The 24,977-nt window shown below is 53.8% G+C and overlaps 1 protein-coding gene across 9 annotated transcripts; it reads right to left on the bottom strand.

The window, feature by feature from the left end:
* Positions 1 to 987: 987 nt before the first annotated feature.
* On the bottom strand, positions 988 to 24,909 carry EARS2 (glutamyl-tRNA synthetase 2, mitochondrial). Of its 9 annotated transcripts, none has more exons than XM_002711847.6 (9): positions 24,683 to 24,900; positions 22,650 to 22,805; positions 18,371 to 18,560; positions 15,640 to 16,112; positions 14,455 to 14,563; positions 11,880 to 12,033; positions 11,656 to 11,786; positions 5,297 to 5,432; positions 988 to 4,893 (listed from the first exon to the last, which is right to left on the bottom strand). In XM_002711847.6, exons 1-9 carry the CDS (start codon positions 24,819 to 24,821, stop codon positions 4,810 to 4,812), a joined length of 1,572 nt encoding a protein of 523 aa, XP_002711893.4. In that variant the 5' UTR covers positions 24,822 to 24,900; the 3' UTR covers positions 988 to 4,809. The 9 variants fall into 9 exon arrangements, 7 of the variants coding, with proteins under 7 accessions (XP_002711893.4, XP_017198018.3, XP_017198017.3 ...); XM_017342529.4 differs by lacking the exon at positions 24,683 to 24,900 and adding an exon at positions 23,267 to 24,051; XM_017342528.4 differs by lacking the exon at positions 24,683 to 24,900 and adding an exon at positions 23,751 to 24,051.
* Positions 24,910 to 24,977: the final 68 nt, after the last annotated feature.

Here is a 24,977-nt window from a genome sequence, read left to right as displayed (position 1 = left end):
TGGGCCCGGCTGGCACCGCTGAACGCGTAATTAACCAAGCCTGCAGCCTGCCTTCCCCTGAACTTCTGGTTTTGTGGGGCGATAAATCATGTTGGCTTAAGCTGGTCTGAATACAGCATTGGTCATTTGCATCAGCTGGTACTCTGATAGGCAGAAGGCTGCCTGGGAAAGCAGCAGAAGATGGCCCAAGTGCTTGGGCCCCTGCACCACGTGGGAGACCCGGAAGAAGCTCCAGGCTCCTGGCTTTGGCCTGACTCAGCCCTGGCCATTGCAGCCATCTGCGGAGTGAACCAGTGGATGGAAGATTTCTCTCCCTCTGTAGCTCTGCCTTTCAAATAAATAATAATAATAAAGTAGCCTCTCCTGGACAGCTGGAATCCGCCCAGGTTACAGGCAACCGGCCAGACTGCTGAATACAACTGCAAATCTTGCCACAGAGGCGAGGTTTCCCAGAGTACATTCCTGGTGGGCTCAGACCAGCTGACGCCACTCCTGAAGAAACCACCCCCTCTGAAAGGGCCCTAAACGATTTTTCTGTTCGCAGTCTTTGCTTGGTTCCCCACTATTATCTGGCAATATGCCAGGTGCTAAGGTTGACTCAAGAATGAGCCTTCCTGCTTGCCTTGTATTCCTTTGAGTAAGAGAGATGGTAGGTAAACAAGTACAAATGCACTGTATGGGTTCATCCAGTAATAAGTCCTATGATGAAAAACGATGTGAAGGAAATGCTAGACTCCCAAGGTGGCTGTAAAAATCTAACTTTCTAGCAAGGATGGCCTCTAAATGACGTTGACAAAGAATGTGTTCAGGGAAAGTCCTGCTCTCCTACTCACCAGAGTCAGCTCCCTGCAGCCATGACAGTACTAAAAGACTCTGTCCCACTACCTGGTTGGTTCATGGGATCAGCGGTAGACAGATAAATCTCCCGAGAGTTTGGACATGGAATACGATGACTTCGCTGGCAACGCAAGAGAGAGGACTCAGTGCTATGGCTGGGGTGGCTGTTGGCCAAGTGCAGAGATGAACAGAGTGCTGGCCTACAGAGTAAGGACAGTGGAGCAGACACAGAGGCTGACGTCGGGAACTATGTGGTCTCAGGGGGATGGAAAGCGGCTGGTATGGGTCCCACGTACAGATTCCAGTCTCTCACAAGGTTCCCCTGGAAAGCTTGCCCTTTGGATCTGTGAGAATAATTGTTCCACTAAATTCCTTTCATGGTTTCAGGTAGCCTGCATGTGCTTCTATGCCTTGCAACCAAGATAACAAAAAAATTTATTTTCAAAAAATTTAAAAATTTTTCAAAGTTACAGAGAAAGGGAAAGACACAAGTATCTCCCATCTGCTGGTTTACTCCCCAGATGGCTGCAATGGCCAGCACTGGGCCAGGCCAAAGCCAGGAGTTTCCTCTGGGTCTCTCACGTGGATGGCAGGGACCCAAACACCTGGGCCATCTTCTGCTGCTTTTCCCAGGCCATTAGCAGGGAGCTGGAACGGAAGTGGAGCAACCAGGACTCGAACTTGCACCTATGTTTTTTTAAAAAAATATACCCAAACATAAAATCTTCCACCTGAACCATTTTTCAGCGATCAGTTCCAAGGTGCCAAACGCATTACAGGTGCTGAGCACCCACCACCCCCATCCAGCTCCAGGACTCTTTCCACCCTGTAATACTGAAACTCTGCACCCATTACACAGTAAGCAGTCCTGCCCTTGGACCTTGGAAACCACCATTCTGTTTCCTGTATCTATAGCTGTGACTATTCTAAGCAATGCATATAAATAGAATCACACAGTGTTTGTCCTTTTGTCACCAACTTTTCACTTCACATAAAGTCCCCAAGGTTCATTCATGTTGTGGCATGCATCAGAATCAATTTGACACTTAAAAAAAATTTATTTAATTTGAAGTGGAGAAGAGACACACACACACCCATCTGCTAGTTCAATCTCCAAGTGCCCACAATAGCTGGGGTTGGGCCAGGCCCAGAGCATGGAACTCAGTCTGGGTCTCCTGGTTCTTGTGGACATTTGGGGAGTGAACCAGGGGATGGAAGATCTTTATCTTTCTGCCTCTGCCTCTCTGTGTAACTCTTTCAAATAAATAAAATACATCTTTACATATTTTTTCATATTCCCTGATTGCAAACCGAAAGCAAACATTCTTCATGAGCGTCTTCAAAGCAGGGGCTTGGATGCCACTGAGTAGTTAGAGTTGAGCTTGGACTCAGATTGTCACAGGCCTGAATAGAAATCCTGGCCACGGCCGGCACCGCGGCTCAATAGGCTAATCCTCCGCCTAGTGGCGCCAGCACACCGGGTTCTAGTCCCGGTCGGGGTGCCGGATTCTGTCCCGGTTGCCCCTCTTCCAGGCCAGCTCTCTGCTGTGGCCAGGGAGTGCAGTGGAGGATGGCCCAAGTCTTTGGGCCCTGCACCCAATGGGAGACCAGGAAAAGCACCTGGCTCCTGCCATCGGATCAGCGTGGTACGCCGGCCGCGGCGGCCATTGGAAGGTGAACCAACGGCAAAGGAAGACCTTTCTCTCTGTCTCCTGTCTCTCTCTCACTGTCCACTCTGCCTGTAAAAAAAAAAAAAAAAAAAAAAAAAAAAAAATCCTGGCCTGGCTTCATTTAAAACAAAAACAAAAACAAACCCCGTCTTTTTCATGGGTTTCTGAGATCCGAAGAGAGGGTGGCCTGAAGCATTTATGGCGCTGAACCCTATGATCGGCTGAGGCTCAGGGGAGTGCAAACTCCCAAGTTCTGTTGCTCCTTGTTCTCCCTATAGCCAACGCCAGCTCTTCCTACCATTGCCCTTTTTTCTGGAAAAAGCCCCCCCGTTTCCCTTGGACGTCACTTCTCCTCCACCGATACAATCCGAGGCCACCTCTTCCTGGCTGAGGCCTGGCGAGGGCACCTCAGCCAACCACAGGCCCTCCCTGCCCTTAGAATCACGATCTTCAGCTGATTCATCCGGAGCCGAAGGGGCACACGCAGAGAAATAACAAGGAAAACTGGAGTCCACGTGTTCCCACTGAGAGCTCAGACGGGCCCTTCGTCCTGCTGCGGGCTTCCTGGCTGTTTCAAAACCTGGTTCTTCCGGTTTTCCAGTCTTAGGCTTTCTTGAACTTTCCAATCAACTTCATGCACGGTTGGTTTCTATTGTTTGCAGTCACAGAACTTTACCAGTGTCCTTGTAAAGCAAAGACTAGGACTCTAAGACTCAACCAACTTTTAATTCCTGCTCCCTTACTCCCGGGGCAAGGACAGTCTGGTAGCTACTGATCGCTGGGTAGCAAATTACTCCAAATCCACCGTTCACTATCTCACAATCCGTGTGTCTGAAGCTGTGGAGCAGCTTCCTCGCGTGGTGCTGGCTCAGGGTCTCAGGGAGGTCGTGGTAGAGATGTCAGCCGGGACCACAGTGCTCTGAAGGCCTGGCGGGGCCTGGGAGATGGCTCCCAAGATGCTGCACTCACACGGCTGTTGACAAGAGGCCCCATCCCTTGTCACTGGGGCCTCTACACGGGACTCCTCAAGTGTCTTCAGGACCCCCAAGGTAAGAGATCCAAGAGAACACGATGGAAGCCATGAGGTAGTTTATGAACCAGGCTCAGGAATCGAGTTGTATCATCTTCCCAGGAGCCTACTGGTCACACAAGCCGGCTCTGCTCCCGTGGGAGGGAACCACACGCTGCGAATCCTCGGAGGCAGGGACCACCCGAGAGGCCGGCTGGCACCCAGGGAAAGCCCCGCAGCCCTACAGGGTCTCGGCGGCCAGCCACCATCCTCCTCTCACTTTGGGTGTCCCCATTTGTCCAAGACCCCAAGAACGCTTCACTCCAGAGGCCTGCAGCCAAAACTTACAAGTGATGGCAGGAGGAAGGGGTGGATAGGAAGACTCAAAACAGGCAGGGTGAAGGTCTCTAGCCCATGGACATCTGGAGGACTGGAAAAGAGGAACAGATGACCTTTGGGCAATGAAGCCCCAGGCCACCCCAAGGTCCAAGGACAAAGCATAGCAGGAGACGGGAGAGCTTATCCTGGGTAAATGAGCAAGCTTCTCCCGTTACACCCCCGAAGAGTCTGATGTCCAGGTCAGCCCTGCTTGGGTCAACTGTCCTTCACTGCGCCCAGTCCAAACTGGCCTCGGATTGGGAATCCAGGAGTCCAGTTGAGTTGTGATGGACTGAACTGTGTCCTCCCTTCCCCCCTAGCCCAATCCTTATGTCAAAGCCCCAACCACCAGCACCACAGAGTGTGACCATCAAGATAAGAGGAGGCTGCTTGTGGGCCCTGATCTAATCTAATCTGGCATCCCTGTAAGAGACTGGGAGACACACAGAGCAATCAGGAACGTACGCACGTAAGAGAACCGAGGAGGACAGCCATCCTCAACCCTACAGGGGAGGTCTCAGGAGAAGCCAGCCCTGCCCACACCGCCGTCTTGCACTTCCAGCGTCCAGACTGTGAGAAAGGTGAATGGGTGTTGTTTAAACCCCCTACTTCCCAGGTATTTTGTTACAGCAGCCGGGCCCTCTGGACAGTTCAGCATGCTGACATTTATGGGCCCCAACTCCTAACCTCCACTGTGTACTGTGGCTTCAAATCCCAGCCACAGAGACTTCCTTTCCAGAGCCAAGGTGGTGAGATGAGCCGGGCTTCCCCTGGCCAAAAGCCACGGAGTCAGAAACACACTTGCGTGCAGCCAGAGATCCTGCTTCTACTCCTGGCTCCTTCTACCTGGTCCCTGGAGGGCCCCGGCAGCCTTGCTCCTCCACAGGCCACACCCACTGTCACGCACAGCTCCTCCTAGCTGGACAGCACGCTCTGGATTCGTTCTCGGACTTCCTCTGGTCCCAAGGACATCATCATCTCGGCTACAGGGGGTCCTTGCTGAGAACAGAAACAACAAGATCTCCATATAGCCTCAGACTGCCCACGGAACGCGGGTCAGCATCAGCATGCAGGAGTGCGCCCGGGTCAGCCCAGCCTGCTGCCTGCAGCCCAGGAGCAGACTGTGCACTGCATTGGTCTCTAATTGCCCTGGATGAGGACGGGCCCTGCAGGGAGCTACCGTGTGCATGTGCTCACCGTACACTCCACAAAAGCGGGGAGCAGGTGTGCTCTGTGCAGCTGCTGTTCCTAAAGCACCGAGCTGACCGACTGCAGGACGGGGAGTGATCATGTTTCCCTCACCCTCATCTCCCCGGACTGAGCCCAGGGCCTGCCAGTAAGTGGCAGCTGCAAGGACGAGTAAGGGGCCCAGGGAACCAGGCAGCCCCTCTGTCCGCCTCACCGGCCGTCCGCTGAGGGCCACCCGTAGGAGCTTCATCACGTTACTGTACTTGGTGCCTTCCAGACCTTCTGACAGCTTCTTCAGTTCTCCACTCAGCACATCCTGAGTTAAGCTTGTACCGGATCTTTCCAAAAGCCTAGAAGAAGTGCAAACTGTAAGGGTCCTGCAGGGACCAATGGAAAGCAGGTGGGAGAGGGGCTGGCACCACTGTGCCGTAGCAGGTAAAGCCACTGCCTGCGGTGCTGGCATCCCACATGGACGCCGGTTCAGGTCCTGGATGCTCTACTTCCCATCCAGCTCTCTGCTCATGGCCTGGGAAAGCAGAAGATGACCCAAGTGCTTGGGCCCCTGCATCCACATGGGAGACCAGGAAGAAGCTCTTGGCTCCTGGCTTCGGCTTGGCCCAGCTCTGGCCATTGCAGCCATTTGGGGAGTGAACCAGCAGATGGAAGACCTTTCTCAATCTCTCCCTGTCTGTAACTCTGCCTTTCAAATAAAATAAATCTTTTTAAAAAGCAAGCAAGCAAGCAAGCAAGCAGGTGTGAAAACTTGACTTCCAATCAGTTACAGCATGAGCTGGATGGAGAGAGATCTAACCCCTCCAAACCCGCCCTGACCGCCAAACATCCAAGCTGGAGAACAAAAGACCACCACCGTGGGACCAAATACAGCGATAACCCAAACAAGTGACCATAAGATAGGGAACGAGCAGGGTACCATATGAAGATTAACTAATTACTACCTCTGCATCATGTAAGCTCCATGCCTCAATTTTCTCATCTATAAAGTGGGGATAATAACAGTATCTGTACAGCACAGGGGGAGTTAGAACTTGTAAAGCACTAAGTACAGGACCTGAACACAAGGGAAGTTGCCAGAACTGTCAGATCTTACATTTCAATGTAAAGTTTGAAAAATTAGCTAAGATTCATTGCATCTAAGAGCTGAGAGACTCCGTAGGAATGGGTTAGACAGAGAATGGAAGAATGGGTAACGCCGGGAAGTTATCTGGAACGCAGCTTCGAGCCCGCTGCAGGCAGACTCTTTGAGGAGGGTGCACACGAGAGCAGAGAGGAGGGAGCCAGGAATTCCAGCTTCCAGCTCGCTGCACATCATCCCTCCCCCCCCCCCCAGTCTGAGCACACGGGGCTCTAAAATCCCAGGACCAGCAACCAAGCCCCACTTGCCCGGCAGTCGGCTGCGATCCCCTAGAAGCCAGCTTGGGTTTTGGGGTAAACTCCGCATTCAGTTCAAGCTGGCCTTGTCAAGCCCTGGCCCCGGCCCTGATGCTGAGTTAGAGCTAGGATGGGGGAAGGGCAGGGCCGCACGTTTTCCACCACAGCTTCTCAGCTCCCGTTTTCATCAGAGGTTTCAGATGGGAGCCACTGGAGAGGGACCAAGGCTGCAGACTGTCACTGGAATGGATGAGGACCCACGATGCCAACTGCAGCCCCACCTGCTCACCACAGGGTCCACACAGCTGGGCTGCCAAGGCCGGTGGGGGGGGGGGGAAGGGGCACTGTCAGCTTGGGGGACAGGGTCACACTCCGTGATCTGAAGTGGCAGCCTTTCACTGCACGCCTTTCCAGCACTTCGGCAAATGGGCTTCAACGGAAGAGAGAAGTAGCTGTTCTTCACGCGTTCCTGCTAGTCTCCATGTGTGCGACCTCCACAGTTCCCCTGCTGAGATCCCCCCACAGGATGGCAGGATGGCGGCACCAGGAGGCAGGTCTCTGGGAGGAAGGGGATTAGTGTCCTTACAAAAGACACCCCAGGGAGAGCCTGCATCCTCTCTGCCGGGTGAAGACATGGAGGGCAGAGGGTGCGGACAGTCAGCCCTGGCCAGCCCTGGCCAGCCGTGTGCCTGCCGCCTTGCTCTCCGACTTCCAAGGAGCAGCAGGCCACCCTGTCGCTGGCATTTTGCTGCAGCAGCCCCAGCGGACTAAGGCAGCCACGCACTGGGCCACAAGATTCCTGCTATTATGAGATCAGGGAGACAAAATGCCGAAAAGATAAAACGTAACACGGGAACAGAGCACACACTCCCTACTGTCACCACGGGAAGCAGGCTGCCAGGCAGCTGATCAAAGAATGACCGGTGCCAGGTGGCCAAGAACGGCAGCCCAGAGCTTGGCACGGGCACGAAAGGGGCTTCCAGTGATCTGGCCGCTTCTGAACATTTGGGTGTTGGCTTTCTGCACCCCAGCGGGAGCCCCAGAGTGCCTCTGAAATCTGACACGGCGGGGGTGGGCAAGTTGAGACACTGAGTCCTGGTGGATTAGAACCACCAGCCCCTACTGTGGGATGTCCTAAATTAAGAGTATTCCTATTAATAATAGTGCCTGCGGATTTATCCTGGAGACACATGTGCAAACATGCTTTGTGATGTCTAGGCAAGGCTAGTCACTGCGTAGTTAGACACAGCAAAACCTGGAGCAATTCAAATGTCTGTCAATAGAAGATGCACACATGATGGCAGAGCAGTACCACATAGGAGTAAGTCTGCTACAGAAAGGAAGGAACGTCCTGACCAAACTAAAGAGACACCATGAAGTGGACAGCAACACACAAATGACACAACAGTGCTACTACAGTGTATCTTTCAAGCAAAAAAAAAAAAAAAAAGGAAACTAACAAGGATTATTCAGAGATTATTCAGATATAATTAAGAGTAGCAATTAGCAATAACCTACAGAAGGTTCTGGAACTAGGCCAATGGGATGGGAGACAAGAATTTAAAAAATGATTTCTAATGGATGGTTAAAAATAATTCTAGGCTGGGGCTGTGGCGCAGCAAGTTAAAGCCCTGGCCTGCAGCAATGGCACCTCATATGAGCGCCAGTTCGAGTCCTGGCTGTTCCACTTCCAACCCAGCTCCTTGCTAGTGTGCCTGAAAAAGCAGTGGAGGATAGCCCAAACCCTTGAGCCCTTACACCCACATCGCAGACCCAGAAGAAACTCCTGGCTCCTGGCTTCAGATCAGCCCAGCTCTGGCTGTTGCAGCCACGTGGGAAGTGAAGCAGTGGATGGATGGAAAACCTCTCTCGCTCTGTCTCTACCTCTCTCTGTAACTCTTTCAAATAAATAAGGTAAAGCTTATAAAAAAAATTCTAGGGCCGGTGCCGCGGCTCACTAGGTTAATCCTCCGCCTTGCGGCACCGGCACACCGGGTTCTAGTCCCGGTCGGGGCACTGGATTCTGTCCCGGTTGCCCCTCTTCCAGGCCAGCTCTCTGCTGTGGCCCAGGAGTGCAGTGGAGGATGGCCCAAGTCCTTGGGCCCTGCACCCCATGGGAGACCAGGAGAAGTACCTGGCTCCTGCCATCAGATCAGTGCGGTGCGCCAGCTGCAGTGCGCTGGCCGTGGCGGCCATTGGAGGGTGAACCAACGGCAAAGGAAGACCTTTCTCTCTGTCTCTCTCTCTCTCTCACTGTCCACTCTGCCTGTCAAAAAAAAAAAAAAAAAAAAAAAATTCTAGGTTGTAAACCAAGGTTACAAAGTGTTAATAATTAAAATACTAAATTAAAATTTTTTTTGAATTATAACATTAGGTTATATATATACACACACACACACACATATACAGATATCCTTCAATACATAGACATTTCATAAAGGAAACTGTTAAGTGTAATTCTGCCTTTCTGTTGGGGGCTGGGGTAAGAGGTGTGGGGAGCAATCCGGACTAGACTGAGTTACTGGAATTAAGACTTATTCTATGCATCTGCTCTCCCACAATATGGCGCTGGGAGAGAAGTAAACAGCTTCTACCCAGCTGCCTCTCACCAACTTGACAAGCTGCAGGACCTGCTCCTGATTGGAGGAGAGCAGCGTACTCGGCATGTGGGCAGCCGAGTTGGGATTGGCAGAGGACTATAAAGGAGGAGAGAGACGGCATGCACGAGGAACATCTAAGGGGAACATCTAGCTGAAGGAACACCTGTGCAGCCCCCGAAGAGAGCCGGCCGGCGGTGTGCCGCTCCCCTGCGGAAGTGGGGAATGTGGCCAGGGGGAACTGCCCTTCCACGGAGGTGGAAGGGATAGTAGCCAACCCGGGAAGAACCAGCAGCAAACCCGGGGAGGGCCGAGCAGACGAAAGAACAGCGCAGGGTCCTGTGTCGTTCCTCCACGAAGAGGGAGAGCGACAAGAGGGAAGACCAACTTTTTAAAAATTTCATTTATTTATTTTTCACTTATTTGAGAGGCAGCGGGAGACAGAGAAAGACAGACAGTGTCCCCACCCGCTGGTTCACTCCCTACATGCCCAGAAGCCAGGAACTCAACCTAGGCCCTACGAGCGTGGCAGGGGCCCGAGTATCTGAGCCCTCCCCTGCTGCTTCCCAGAATACGCATTAGCAGGAAGCTGGAATTGGAGAGGGCTGGAACTCACACCCAGGCGCTTTGATACAGGATGCAAGCATGCCAAGCAGCATCTTACCTGCTACGTCCAATGCCTGCCGTGACCTACTTCTTACCTATAAACTCTCGTACCACTTGGAGTTTTTGCCACACACATGTATTCTTATCTCTTCAGAAACTGCAAGACCATATTGAGCATTTCCAGGTGGCAGGCACTGCCTAGCACTTCACACGAGAGCAGCAACAGGGAACACGCGCAGACGTCTGATGGCATTAGACTCAGCCTGCCTGGGTTAGAGTCCCTGCTCCTCTGACTTCTAGTTGTCTTGTTCTGGACAAGTTACATAACCTCCTGTGCCTCAACTTTCTCATCTGTATAAATGAGGTTAAGAATAGTACTTTAGGGGTCGGCGTCATGACGTAGTAGGTTAATCCTCCACCTGCGGTGCCGGCATCCCATATGGGTGCCAGTTCTAGTCCTGGTTGCTCCTCTTCCGATCCAGCTCTCTGCTGTGGCCTGGGAAAGCAGTAGAAGATGGCCCAAGTGCTTGGGCCCCTGCACCCACGTGGGAGACCAGAAAGAAGCACCTGGCTTCGGATCGGCTCTTCACCGGCTGTAGCGGCCATTTGGGGAGTGAACCAATGGAAGGAAGACCTTTCTCTCTGTCTCTCTCACTGTCTAAAACTCTATCAAATAAATAAATAAAATCTTTAAAAAGATACTTTATTAGGCTGCTGTGAATTTAAATACACACACACACACACACACACACACAGAGGGATGCAGCTACATAAAACATGTCCAAACGAAAACAGCACACTGCAGAGACACACACAAGTCAGTGCGTGCTGCCTTGTGCTAACGGAATCCTCACAGCCACGCTAGGCTGGAAGTCAAATGCGGATCTGGTGGGTTTTGCTGCCTGGCTGCACTGCACCCAGCCTGTCTCCTGCTACCAGTGGCCCATATCTCCCCTGCTCTCAGCCCATCTGCTCTGGCTGGGGGTCCACTCGGTGCAGCATACAACCTGGCCTGAGCCAAACACCACATTTCCTGGGTCTGGGAGACTGGTGTGGGGACATGTGGGGACAGAGGATCCAGGCTAATCTGGCACAAGCAGAGTGGATCCCACATCGCAGGAGTACAAAGCTGACGTTTGGAGGTTTGGGCCAAGGCTGTCTGGCAGCCACAATGGGAGGCTTGAGAGAGGCTGCTCCCGCTTCCATGGCATCCATCCTCCCTTTTCTACAGTCCTAGATGTTTTAGCTAGCACATGGCAGGAAGTGCACCTGCAGCTCTTCAGTGAGGCCTCTCCAAAGGGTCCCATTCCCTCTCCTCCTCCTCACTCTGGCTGCACGGTGACAGTGCCAGAGGCCCCGTGACCTGCGGAGACAGGGGCAAAGCCTGGGGACGCAGCGCCCTTGAGAGAAGGAGAAAGCGGCTCAGCCCTGGACTCCCTCCTGGCCTAACCCAGGGAGGAAGGTGCTGCCACGCAGCTGAGTGTGGCCCTTTTCACTGTCGGGAGGAGAATCCTGCCCACAGAGACTCGCACTAAGCAGCCGGCAAGACGGAAGGGGAGCGAGAAGTTAAGGAGCTGGAAACACGAGGGCCCCTGCGTAATCTGGCCCCTGTAGGAGCACCAGCAATCACCTCTTCTGCCCTTCTAACTAGGCTAACCTCCCGTGAGGAACCAGCACCATCTCCACCTTATAGATGAGGAAACGGAAGCTCAAAGAGGCGTGGGAACCCGGCCAAAGCGAAGCCCCCTGGGTCAGGTGAACTAGCTCGGTGAGTGGCAAGGCTGGGATGCTGTGCGGGTTGGTAGAAACCACAGCCTGTGCAGGGACAGCCCAGGGCCTCTGGCTGCGCCCTCTACCAAAGGCAGCCAGGAGCCAGGATCGCTTCACTAGCCCCGAGTTCCACTGGGGACCCAACAGCCAGGTCCCAGAGTGGGCCGTGGGAGGGAGAGGGACAGCCTGGGCTCAGCCTGCGGGTACTCACCCCAGCACATGCTTGGCAATGGTGTCCACCTTCTCCGAGATGGCCCCCAGCTGCGCTCGGCCCACGGCGGGACGCGTCCACAGGTAGGAGTAGGTGGGGGAGACTAGCTCCTGCAGGCGGCAGATGTGACCCTGGGGGAGGAGGCGGTCACCGAACGCACTGAGGCCAGGCGAGAGGAACAGGGGTGCCCGCCCACCCTCCTCCTCCACCCCCCCGAGACACACCTGTCTCAGCAGGATGATCCTCTCCACATACGCCGGCTCCAGCACGTGCCTGTTTTGCAGCTGGCTCCCGAAGGCCTCCTCCACAAGGGCCTGCAGCTTCCCCACCAGCTGGCGCCTGTGGGTCTCATCGCTCACCAGGCGCCGGAGGTGCAGTCTGTGGGAGAAGACACGGGGCTGCCCTGTGGCTGGCACCCCAAGCCCACTCACACCCTCTCTCCCGGAGCGCGGCAGGGGGAAGGGGACATCACGCTAGCCCTCCCTTGCACACCCAAGAAGCCGAATTCTCCTTACACTTATAAAAAGGGATCAGATGAAGATTACAGACAGACAGCCTGGGCTCCCACCAATCCACACACGTTTTGTTGTCTGGGCTTCTTAAATAGCTGGCATTTTATATCAGGAAGAAGTCCCATGAACAAGACAGTTCTGGGAGGCAGGCATTTGGCACAGCAGCTTAACCTCCTACATGCCAGATCAGAGTGCCTGGTTCAAGACCAGGCTACCCCACTTCCTGAGAATGCGAGTTCTGGAAAGCAGCAGGTGACGGCTCAAGTACTTGGGTCCCTGCCACCCACATGGGAAACCCGGACAGAGTTCCAGCCTCCTGGCGTTGGCCTGGCACAGCCCTGGCTGTGTGTGGGCATGTGGGGTATACAACAGCAGATGGAAGACCTCTTGCTCTGCCTTTCAAATGAAATGAAAACAAATACATTTTAAATATATATTTTTTAAACGTTCTGCCTTCTTTTGGGACCTGAGGAGATGGGACTGCAGGGGCTTCAATCAGCTGCAGACTCCAGCTGCGACTGCCAAGAGCGCCCCAGTTCGCCAGGCCCTCCGCTGCTGGGCCTCCCACCCCGCCCACCTCCTACCCTCTGCTACCTGCTGTGCCTCTACAGGCACCTGAGTTTATAAAGCAGAATCCTGGCCTCCCTGAATCCCAGGGATTGGCACAAGAGGAGAGGCCAAGGATGTGGCTCTCGAGGACTCAGAGCAGAGAACAGCACTGCGTGCACCTACATGCTCACATTTTAAAGCCTGGGGTCTCTTACATTACAAAAGATCAGCAAAATGAAAAGCTGGATTTTTGAAAAAATAAACAAAATTGACACATCATTGGCCCAACTAACCAAAAAAAGGAGAGAGAAGACAGAACTCAATAAAATTAGACATGACAAAGGGAATGTAACAACAGACACCACAGAAATAAGAGTCATCAAAAATTACTACAGAGAGTTGTCTGCCAGCAAACAGGGAAATCTAGCAGAAATGGATAGATTCCTGGACACATACAACCTACCTAAATCGAACCATGAAGACAAAGAAAACCTAAAGAGACTCATAGCCAAGTCAGAAATTGAATCAGTAATAAGGGCCCTCCCAACAAAGAAAAGCCCAGGACCGGATGGATTCACTGCTGAATTCTACCAGACATTTAAAGGAAGTAACTCTAATTCTTCTCAAACTATTTAAAACAAGTGAAAGAGAGGGAATCCTCCCAAATTCTTTCTATGAAGCCAGCATCACCTTATACCTAAACCTTAAAAAGATACAGCATTGAAGGAAAATTACAGACCAATTTCCCTGATGAACATAGACACAAAAATCCTCAATAAAATTCTGGCCAATAGAATCTAACAACACATCAGAAAGATCATCCAACCAGACCAAGTGGGATTTATCCCTGGTATGCAGGGATGGTTCAATGTGCGCAAAACAATCAATGTGATACACCACATTAACAAACTGCAGAAGAAAAACCATATGATTATCTCAATAGATGCAGAGAAAGCATTCGATAAAATTCAACACCCTTTCATGATGAAAACTCTAAGCAAACTGGGTATAGAAGGAACATTCCTCAATACAATCAAAGCAATTTATGACAAACCCACGGCCAACATCCTATTGAATGGGGAAAAGTTGGAAGCATTTCCACTGAGATCTGGTACCAGACAGGAATGCCCACTCTCACCACTGCTATTCAATATAGTACTGGAAGTTTTAGCCAGAGCCATTAGGCAAGAAAAAGAAATCAAAGGGATACAAATTGCGAAGGAAGAAGTCAAACTATCCCTATTTGCAGATGATGATTCTTTATTTAGGGGATCCAAAGAACTCCATTAAGAGACTATTGGAACTCATAGAAGAGTTTGGTAAAGTGGCAGGATATAAAATCAATACACAAAAATCAACAGCCTTTGTATACAGACGATGCCACGGCTGAGAAAGAACTTCTAAGATCAATCTCATTCACAATAGCTACAAGAGATGCTGGCGAGGATGTGGGGGAAAAGGCACACTAATCCACTGTTGGTGGGAATGCAAACTGGTAGAGCCACTGTGGAAGACGGTTTGGAGATACCTCGGAAATCTGAATATAGCCCTACCACAGGACCCAGCCCCCCACTCTAAGAGGTCAGGCGGCTGACTCATAGTTACCCAGCATTAGATACAAGCCCGAAGTCACAATCAGGTGCACGTGACCACAGAGGCCCCTGTATCCTCCGCCCTGAGACCCTGTGCTGAGCAAGGAACCATCTTCTCTCTGGGGCTCTCCACGCTCCTCACTCACCTGTTGAATTCCGGGAGCTTCTCCAGCTCCAGCAGGGCCGAGTGGCAGGTGACCCGGCTCAGGTCGAACTGTGCTATCAGCTCCGGCAGGGTCCTGCCCATCTGGTTCTCTGTGAGGGAGACAGGCCCAGTTCCATAGCTTCCTCCCTCCACTGCAAACACGAGGAGGCAGAGTAAGCAAGCTCCGGACTCCCAGTTCCACTCTGACCCAAATGACTGGACTCGCTATTTTATATAGGAAGGGCCCAAAGGAGCTATCATTCTCCGAGAAGGTTCTGTTGCTAAGGGGGAAAAAGAGTCTGAAAACAATCAGGCCAAGCCAATCTCCATTAGCCTCAAAGACGGGAGCTGTAACTACAGGGGGCCATCGCCTGGGTGCACCCCAGCTCCCGATTCCACTGGCTTTGGGTGGGGCCTGGGCATCAGTGTGTTACAAGCTTTTGGGTTAGTCCTGAAGTTCAGGCAGGGATGAGAACCAAGGTGCTGCAAGCTGCTTCGCACGAGTGGTGGCTCTGGCTGACACCACCAGCAGGCACAGTGGTCAGGCACAGGCCTACCGTGCTGTGTCCCTTGCTAGCCATGCGACTGGCAAGCCACTCAACCTCTCCGAACCTCACAGTCCTTCCACAACCAGTGGATGTAACATACACCCGTCCATCGAGGCTACCTTCAGGGTTAAACGACACTAGAGCAGTCCATAGGAAGCACACTCTCAGAGACCCCTGAAACAGGAGGCCCTGCTGTTTGCTCTTTCTTCAAGGTTTGAGCTCTGCCTTGGTCCACAGATAAAGCTCAGCCCGGAATAAACTAGATTCTAATCATCATCGGATCCATAACTTCTGGGCTTACTGTGTGGCAGGCTCCACTCTGGGTGCCTTCCACTCCCGAGCTCAGAGAACTCGAACTGGAACCCTACGAGGCAGCCGCTTATCCCCCGTACAGATGACGCAACTGAGTCTCAGTGGCTTTAAGCTCTTGGAGGGCAAGGACTGTTGTCTACTGTGTTCAGCTTGGTGCCCTAGCACGTACCAAGTGCTGGGGTCAATAGACATACGCTGAACAGAAGAATGAGCTTGCCCAAGACCACGGGACGAGGCGGGGATCACAGAGCAGGTGTGCCTCAACCAAAGCCCCAGTCAGACAAGGCTGCGCTTTCTGCCACTGTGACCGCCCAGGGGCTGCATACCTGCGAACCCCGAGCCACAGTTGGTGATGATGTCGAGCAGGGCCTCGGGCAGGAAGCCGACAGCCGCAAAGTGCTCCAGGAAGATGTCCCCCTGCCTCTTGGACAACTTGCTGCCATCCTTGTTGAGTAGGAGCGGCAGGTGGGCAAAGCGAGGCGGCTGCCAGCCCAGGGCCCGGTAGAGCAGCAGGTGCTTGGAGGTGGACACGAGCCACTCGGAGCCCCGCAGCACATGGCTGATGCCCATGTGGTGGTCGTCCACCACGCAGGCCAGGTGGTAGGTGGGGAAGCCGTCACTCTTCAGGATGACTGGGTCTCCCTCCACACTGGCCACTTCATGCCGAGTCCAGCCATACACCAGGTCCTGGAAGGCTGGCGCCTCCTCTTCCAGGCGGAAGCGAATGGCAGGTGTGGGGTCCTTGGCCAGCTTCTGGGCCACCTGGCCCTGGCTCAGGTCCCGGCACCGATTGTCGTACCTGTTGGGAAGCAGAGCAAGTGAAAGCTAGAGAATAGCTGAAGACCCGAGTCCCACCCTCGTCTCTGACAGCTGTGCAGTCGCACTCACTCACCTCCGTCAGCTGTCTCCCGAGGCTGGTACTGAGCGAGAAACATGCCATGGCAGGCACCAGCGTCCGTCTGCCTACCAGCCACGCCCCCTCCCTTACTAATGAGGAAATAGCAAGAGGCTTAGCCGGAGGGGTGGACCTGTGATGGGCACAGCCCACACGGCAGCCCACTCGCCCCACACCAGTGACCAGTCCAGATTAGCCTGGTCCCCAGGCACCAATCCAGATGGTGGTAAGGGTGGGAAAGGAGTTTCCCCTCTAAACACAGGCAAGAGAGAGCAAGAGCCGGAACTGGAAAATCCCCTTTAACGTCTCACTTCTCCTTTCTGCCCTCTTTCGATGCTGACCCAAGAGCATGGGGGCGGAGTAGGGAGGGGTGTGCTGGGACCTGCCACAGCTACTTAAACGAAGAGAGAAGAGGCAAAGTAGTCAGAGACAGGCCAGAAGGAGCCCTGCCCTTTCTAAGCGCCCGGTCTTCTCCTGGAGTCGCCCATGTCCAGACCGCCAAGGACGGGGAGATGAACAACTGTATGGCTTATGCTCTGGCATAATATGCTGCATCGGTCCACACAGCCCCACCCCACAATCTGCATGTTAATGACACCCCAGGGCGACTGGTCAGCATGTTAGAAAATGAGCAGTTCCGCCTCGTCGCTTTTCACAAGGTTGTCAGTTACAGGTGCCCCAAAGCGGCTAGATACAGATGAAGATGTAAAGCTTACAAGCTTAGTCCTGTCACAGCCAAGTGCTCAACCAGCAGATGGCTGCAAGCACTGGTCTCATGACAGGGCTCAGCCGTGATTTTAAGAAGCGACCCTTCCATGGAGAGACAGCTCATTTATAATGGAAGAGCAACGCTGCAGTGAACATCATGACCTCGTGCAGTCATCCGAGCACCTGTCCAAATGGTTCCTCGGAACTAGAACTGAAACGTTAGGATGCCACTGCAGGTGCTGGGCAGTAGCAAAGCTACCAACTGACCCTGCAATTCCACACCTAGAAAGGTAGCCAACCAGTGCACCACACACGTGCAAAACGGATGGCAACATCACTCACCACTGCTTGCTTTCCCAACAGAAAAAACTGACACAGAAGTTTGTGAATAGGGGACTGGCGTTGTAGCCCAGCGGGTTAAGCTGCCACCTACAAGGCTGGCATCTCCTATCGGAGAGCCAGTTCCAGTCCCAGCTGCTCCATTTCTCATTCAGTTTCCTGCTAATGTGCTTAGGAAAGCAGCAGCAGATAGCCCAAGTGCTTGGGCCCTGCACCCATATGGGAGACACGGATGAAGCTCCTGGCTCTGGCCTGGCCCAGCTCCGGCCATTGCAGTCATTGGGAGAGTGAACTTTCTGTCATTCTGCCTTTCAAATACAGAAAATAAATCTTAAAACAAAAAGTTTGAGAATGAAGAATAGACCAAGTGAATGACAGCAGATCCAAACCCCACAGAGCACGACACAAGCAGGGGAAAAACGATGCGGTGCTCAGAACGGCAGGTGGACCACACTGCGTGCAGTCACCCGTGCAGGGGACGAGAAGTCACACCCACTCCTCAGCACTCAGGAGGAGACACGTGAAAATTCTAAAGCCACGTGTCCCTGGAGAGGGGAAGAGAGTGGCCAGAATCAAGGTGGGAAAGGGATCTTGCAGTGTAGACCATGAGGGTACGGGGATTATTTAGAGCAGGAATTTAAACCACTTTATGTGGTACTGCCCAATACCCACACGGCAGGCAGCTTCTAACACAGCCCCAGGACTCCCACCTCCTGGTCTTGCTGCCCCGGGCTGTCCCTTCCTTCTGAGTGTGGGCCAGACCTAGTGACCTCCTCCAAAGAACACAACAAAGGCCACGAGATGTCTTCTGCTGGGCTCCAGCTGCCCCCGGAGAGGATCGGGGCAGGGAACACGGGTCTCCTGGCAACAGCCAGCAGGCTACCCACAGCCTCCAGAAGATGGAAGCCAAAGCTTCCCAAGAGGACCGCTGAGATAATCACAGGCCAGCAAGCCCTGCACAGCAGCTTCGAGGCACCTGAGCACAGGGACCCCACCACCCCATGGCCAGCAGCCTGACCCATGCAAATGGGCGGTGGCGAGAACGAGGGGTGACGTGTGAGATGCGGTACTAGGTGACCCACACCCCCAGCAGCGGGGGCGGGCTGGGCGCTCACCGGGGCGTCTGGCGGTTCCGCAGGGCCTCCTTCTTCAGCAGCTCTAGCCGCTGGGGCGAGCAGAAGCAGCGGTAGGCAGCCCCCGTCTTCAGCAGTGCTTCTGCGGCCTGGGCGTACAGCTGCAGGCGCTGGGACTGCTGGTAGGGCCCGGCAGGACCGCCCTGGCGGGGGCTCTCGTCAGGGCAGATACCTGTAGCACAGGGAGAGGGGCAGTGCCAAGGAATAACCACCAAGGAGCACACAGCACATATTCCCCGGCCCTGCTCCCGCACTTGACGTGCACATTAAAGCTGTTTATCCTCCAGGCCAGCGCTGTGGCATAAAGCCACCACGTGCAACACTGGCATTAAACATGGGCACCAGCTTAAGACCCCGCTGCTCCACTTCCGATCCAGCTCTCTGCTGTGGCCTGGGAAAGCAGTGGAAAATGGCCGGGCCCCTGCACCTGCATGGGAGACCCGGAAGAAGCTCCTGGCTCCTGGCTTTGGCCTGGCCCAGCCCAGACCATTGCAGTCATTTGGGGAGTGAACCAGTGGCTGACAGTGGATGGAAGATCTGACTCTCTTTTCCTCTCTGTAACTGTGGCTTTCAAATAAATAAAAGTTAATCTACCCAAAACCAAACAAAAAAGCGGGAGCTGTTCATCCCCACTACCCGTGAGGCCAGGGCCATGATTTAGACACAAAAGGTAAAACAGAGAGGGTGTGCACTGCAGGTCACAGGCAGGTCGACGCAGGTGTGTGGCTCCCCTCGGTAGGCCTCTGCCTCCAGCCTTCCCTGGGCCCAGGCCCGCGGCTGCCTTTCTCCTGAGTCATCCCCCGGCCACGGTGAGCTGCCCGGGGTGAAGTGCTTGGCAGCCTGCCTGGCACGTGCCGAGTGCTCAGCACATTTCTGGCTGGCATTAACGTTATTTAGCTCCCTCTGTCTCTTCATTTGTCAGAAGAGAGAGCTGGATCACAGAAATATGGGGCCCCTTCCTGATCTAACCTTGAACAAGTCTCTTTAACACGGACACCATCTCGGATCGGCCCAGGGTTTGAGTGACTTCCCCTAGCAGTGAAAATAGACGTGCGCATGAAACCATCACGCAAAGGTTCACAGCAGGCTTATTCCTCACAACCCCAAAGTGGAGACAACCCACAGGCCTGCCCATTGGTCTATGGGTAAACAAAATGTGGTATATTCACATAAAGAACCGTATTTTGGTCATCAAAGGGGAGGGGGACATTAGACGCAGTGGTTATGAAACTGCCTGGAACGCCCCTCCTGTGCCCGGGCTCTAGTGCCGGCTCTGCTTCTGATTCCAGCTTCCTGCTGAAGTACACCTAGGGAAACAACAGGCAATGGCTCAAGTCCTTGGGTCCCTGCCACCCACATGGAGGCCCACGATGAGTTCCTGGCTTCTGGCTTTGGCCTGGTCCAGCTCTGGCTGTTGCAGGAATTTGGGGAGTGAATCAGTGGATGCAATCTCTCTCTGCTTTTCAAATAAATAAAATAATAAGGAGGACATGCTTGCACATATTATCACACACATGAACAACATGCTAGTGAAAGCCAGTCATGGGGCCAGCCCTGTGGTGCAGCGGGTAAAGCTGCTGCCTGCAGTGCCAGCATCCCATATGGGGGCCAGTTCAAGTCCTGGCTACTCTACTTCCGATCCAGCTCCCTGCTATAGCCTGGGAAAGCAGTAGAAGATGGCCCAAGTCCTTGGGCCCCTGCACCCACGTGAGAGCCCTGGAAGAAGCTCCAGGCTCCAGGCTTCAGATTGGCCCAGCTCGAACCACTGCAGCCATTTGGGGAGTGAACCAACGGATGGAAGACCTTTATCTCTCTCTCTCTCTGCCTCTCTGAACTCTTCCTTTCAAATAAATAAATAAATAACTCTTAAAAAAATTTTTAAAAAAGCCAGTCATGAGGCTGGTGGTGTGGCACCTGTGATGCCAGCATCCCATATCAGAGCAGTGGTTCAAGTCCTGGCCACTCTACTTCCAATCCAGCTCTCTGCTAATGCACTTGGGAAGGCAGTGGAGGATGTCCCAAGTACCAAGGTCCCTGACGCCCAGAAGGGAGACTCAGATTGACTTCCAGGCACGTGGCTCGACCTGGGCCAGTCCTGGCCATTGCAGTCATTTGCAGAGTGAACCAGTGGATGGAAGATCTCTTTCTCTCTCTTTCAAATAAGTAAAAATAAAAAAAAAAATCTCTAAAAGAAAAAAAGCCAGTCACAAAAGGCCACACACTGTATGATCCTGCTTGCACAAAACATCTAAACAAGGCGGGTTCAAGGCTATGGCTGCCAAGGTCTCGGTATATTGCCTCTAATAGCTGTAGGGTTTCTTTCTGGGATAATGAAAATGTTCTAGAACTAGACAGTGCTGATGGCTGCATTATAAAATGAACAGATTAAAAGCCACAGACTCAAACTTTTTGAATGGTGAGTTTCTTACTATGTGAATTCTACATTAAAGAAGAAAAGGTGACTCCCCAAAATGAAAAGCTCCAAGAGTCACACACCCTAGGTGCCCTTTGCCTTGTCAAAAGGCTAGGGGTTGGGGGGAGGCCTGGAGCTGTGGCATAGCAGGTAAAGCCGCCATCTGTAGTGTTGGCATCCTATATGGGCACTGGTTCGAGTCCCGGCTGCTCCACTTCTGATCCAGCTCTCTGCTATGGCCTGGGAAAGAAGTAGAAGATGACCCAAGTGCTTGGGCCCCTGCACCCACGTGGGAGACCTGGAAGAAGCTTCTGGCTCCTGGCTTCAGACTGGCCCAGTTTCAGCCACTGCGGCCCTCTGGGGAGTCAACCAGCAAATGGAAGACTCTCTCTACACCCCTGCCTCTCTGTAACTCTGCCTTTCAAATTAATCAATTAACTAATTAATTAATTTTTAAAAAAATGGCTGAGGGGGCTGTAGGCCCCAACCCCATAACCATGCTGGATGGGGGCCCCAATAGGCGGGCTCCATCAGCTGTCTTCATCCCATATCCCTCGTGCCCCTTATGCTGCCTGATACAAGAGGACTCCAAAAAGGTTGCGGGAAAAGAGTTTATTTGGGTGGGAAAAACCCAAATAAAAACCCATGCAAACATTTTGTTCGTAGTGTGCGATTTTTCCTGACCTTTTTGAAGCCCCCTCATCCCACAGAGTCCGGGCAATCACCTCTGGCCTGTTCTGCTGTCCTCACTGTGCCTGAACCATACAGGCTGCCTTCCCTGCTGCTCCCCAAACACACCCAGCACTTTCCTTCCCCAGGGCTTGGCACCTGCCACTCCGCCTGCTTGGACAGGCTTCCCCTAGGTAGCCCGGGGCTGGCCCCTCACTTCCTGTGAGTGGCTGCTCCAGCCTCACCGCCTCATTGGAGAACACCCTACCCCAGTCCCCTACCCTGGTCCCCTTTCTCACAACACAAACACCACACTAAGAATCAATCCGTCTGCACGGTCTCCGCTCAGTGTGCCCAGTGCTGGGACAACACCCGGATCACACAGGAAGTGGTCTCGCTGAAGAAATTCCTGCACTCGAGGAAGCTCCACGGAGTACCCGCTCCCACCCTCTGCAACAGAGGGCAGCGACGGAGAGCCTTCTGCCCGCAGGAACCCGGGGTCCCGGGGAGCACTACTTGAGGCTGCAACACAGCCGCGGTCCCTGCCCTTGGGCAGCTTCCCCTCTCCTGGTCACACCTGGCCCATGGGGGCTCTGGGTTGGCGCGGTCCTGGCAAACCCACTCCTCTTGGTTCTCCCTGGCCTAGCTGGCCAAAAAAATTAAACGTCCCGCAAGAAGATCAAGTTTGGATACTGCACACATTTTGTTTGGCTCCTAGGGTGTGGTTAAAAAAAAAAAAAAAAGATCTGAGCCCAGACTTACCAATGGGAAGTATTCTTCAATAAAAATAAAATAAAAAAAAAAATCTGGATTTTTGGCTTGCTTTTGAACTCAGAAGAGCGGAGAAGCTGGGCCACAGTCCCAGGTGGGAAGCCGCGGCCGGAGTGCAGAGGTGCAGCCTGCTTCGAAGGAGCCATACTCTCTGCTGCTCACGACGGGCCCGGCTCTTCCACTGCCCGTGCGGCCGAGTTTCCTGCCTGGGCCCTGGAGGGTCGGGCCTGAAATTCTGAGCTAACAGCCCCGCGGCTTTGATTCCGGGAGTTTCAGCACCTTGTAGGGAGGCACCTGCCACCCCAGGCCCAAAGGTACCTACCCTTCCAGGAAGCCCTCGTCCTCCACCCCGGGCCCCCTGAGATGACCCGCAGGCTCCTCTGCCCGCTCCTCCCCTGGCAGCCTCACCCGCCCACTCCAGCATGTCCTCAATGTTGTCGGCTGCTCCGGGCACGAGGCGGGTCTGGTCTGTGTCCTCCAGCCGCAGGATGAAGCGCCCCTGGTGCTTCTTGGCAAAGATGTAGTTGTACAGGGCAGTGCGAAGGCCGCCCAGGTGCAGGAAGCCTGGCAGAAGGAAATGACTCAGGTCAGAGCAGGGAGATGTGTTCCTGGGCCTCAGTCTGAGACAGAAATGCCCCAGCGAGTTCCAGGGACCATGAAGCAGCCAGCGTCCAGGTGGCCCGACCGTCCAGGAGGACCTAGGATTAGCTTCTCAACCTTCCCCCAGGGTTTGGGGCATATCATTTTGCACAAGGGCTCCAATTCTTGCCAAGTGCCCTCTCTCGTTTGCCTCAAGGCCAAGTTTCGCCCGAAGAGGAGCAGCCCCAGATTATTCACTGAAGCCTTGTCAGGCATTTAAGTCAGGCACAAATCAATGCTCCCCAGGAAAAACAAAGCTAATTTAAAATGCGATAAAATCACACTTTGTGTTTGCACCTTACGGGATACAGGAAACTGTCTACGTCGCACATTTTGAATTACATCTCCTTGGTATTTTCACTTAAGGGCTTGGTTTAAACACTAACCCAAAGCACCAAGTGTATTTAATCCCAGAGCTCAGAGGCGCAGCCTGCCATTTCGCCTTGTCAGGCTTTGCTTTTTCATCATTCCAGAATGAAAACCGAAACCACGAAGGTTTCTCCAGGGCAGTCATTTCCTCCTTTAGCCCAACCCTCAGCCCGGAGGCTCCACAATTAGTTAATCCAGGTGCAGCAGGGCCTAGGGAGACCTCTGGGGCCGGGTACTTCCTGGAGCAACACTGCCGGCATGGGAGAAAACCAGAGGAGCTCAATGGCCCTGGGTCCCAAGAGTCTCCAGACGGATTAAATGTTGGCCAAACTCCATCCTCAATTAATTTCAGCTATTACACTCAGCTATGTTGCTTGTTAATTCCCCTGTTTACAGTCATCGGGTTTTCCCACGTGGGCTTCTCCTCCAACTCAGCACGCGAGAATTCCATCATCACAACGCAGGCTGCTGTTTATGAAGGGCTTTCTGCGGGCACCAGACCTTGCCAAGTGGCTCAGTGGCATCCGCTGGGACCCATGAGGCGGCACTGTCATTAGCCCTGTAAATGCCGGTTCCCGCTATGAGCGCTGGTTCCCGTCCTGGCTGCTCCGCTTCTGATCCAGCTCCCTGCTAACCTGCCTGGGGAAGCACCAGGCCCTTGGGCTCCTGCCACCCGCACGGGAGACCCGGATGAAGTCCCAGGCTCCTGGCCGTTGCGGCCATTTGGGGAGTGAACCAGTGGAAGATCTCTGTGTCTCTCCTCCCTCTGTAACTCTGCTTTTCAAAAAAAAAAAAAAAAAAACTTCCAAAAGTAATGTAAAAGAATTCCAGGAATTCTAATACCACTGAACTAGCATCGACTGGAATTTGACCACCAGTTCGAGAAACACTGCCGCACAGTCTACTGCCTGCACGGCCGGGACCTCACACTGGCCCTGGGGTCTGCAATGAGGCATGTGTGGAGAAGGCAGCCCTGATGAGAAAATACTGGGAACGGGCGCGAGCTCCAACAGGCAGGCTGTCCAGAGGGCCTCGGCTCGCCCACACCCGCACCGATTCGCTGAGCTCGCGCCAACACCAACCACAGGGCCTTGGGACATGCAATTCCTTGCCACTGGCTTCTCAGCCAAGGGCTTCCGAGCACCCCACCCAAGCCCTAGTCGGGTCGGTCGTGGCCAGCACAAGGCAGGCTGCCCGGGCGCAGTGTCCCCAGCGTACAGAACGCTACCCGGCAGAACCTACGACTCAATACACCTTCCCGGGCGCATGAGGAGCCGGGAAGGGAAAAGTCCTCAGTGTCTGCCTCTGCAAAATGGGGTCGCAAAGCCCCCTCCCCGGCGCCGCACCACCGGAAGCGGTGCGTTCGGGAACTTTCCGGGGGCGGGGACGGGAAGGTACGCCACATCCCACAGCCTCACGTCCCCCGCCGTTACCTGTGGGGCTGGGGGCAAACCGCACTCGCACCGCAGCCCCGGGATCGGCGCCCAGGCTGACCTCGCGCCGCCCCAGGGGGCGGCCCCAGGCCGCCGGGGTTCTCCCCGGCGGCAACAGCCTCTTCCAGAGCGTCGCCATGTGGGGCGGACTCACACACGTGTGCTTCTGGCTGCGTCACTTCCGGGGATTCCTCCCAGCCAATCCGCCTCCGCCACAGTGCGCTCAGTCCCACCCCCTTAAAGTCGCAGGCCTCCTCGCTCGACAGCCTACGGCCCCGGGATCGGCTTCGGACCC

The sequence above is a fragment of the Oryctolagus cuniculus genome, chromosome 19 (assembly GCF_051225735.1).
Source record: "Oryctolagus cuniculus isolate XC-2025 breed Fujian yellow rabbit chromosome 19, ASM5122573v1, whole genome shotgun sequence".
In the NCBI taxonomy this organism is placed as follows: Eukaryota; Metazoa; Chordata; class Mammalia; order Lagomorpha; family Leporidae; genus Oryctolagus; species Oryctolagus cuniculus.
This window is presented reverse-complemented; position numbering and strand designations above follow the sequence as displayed.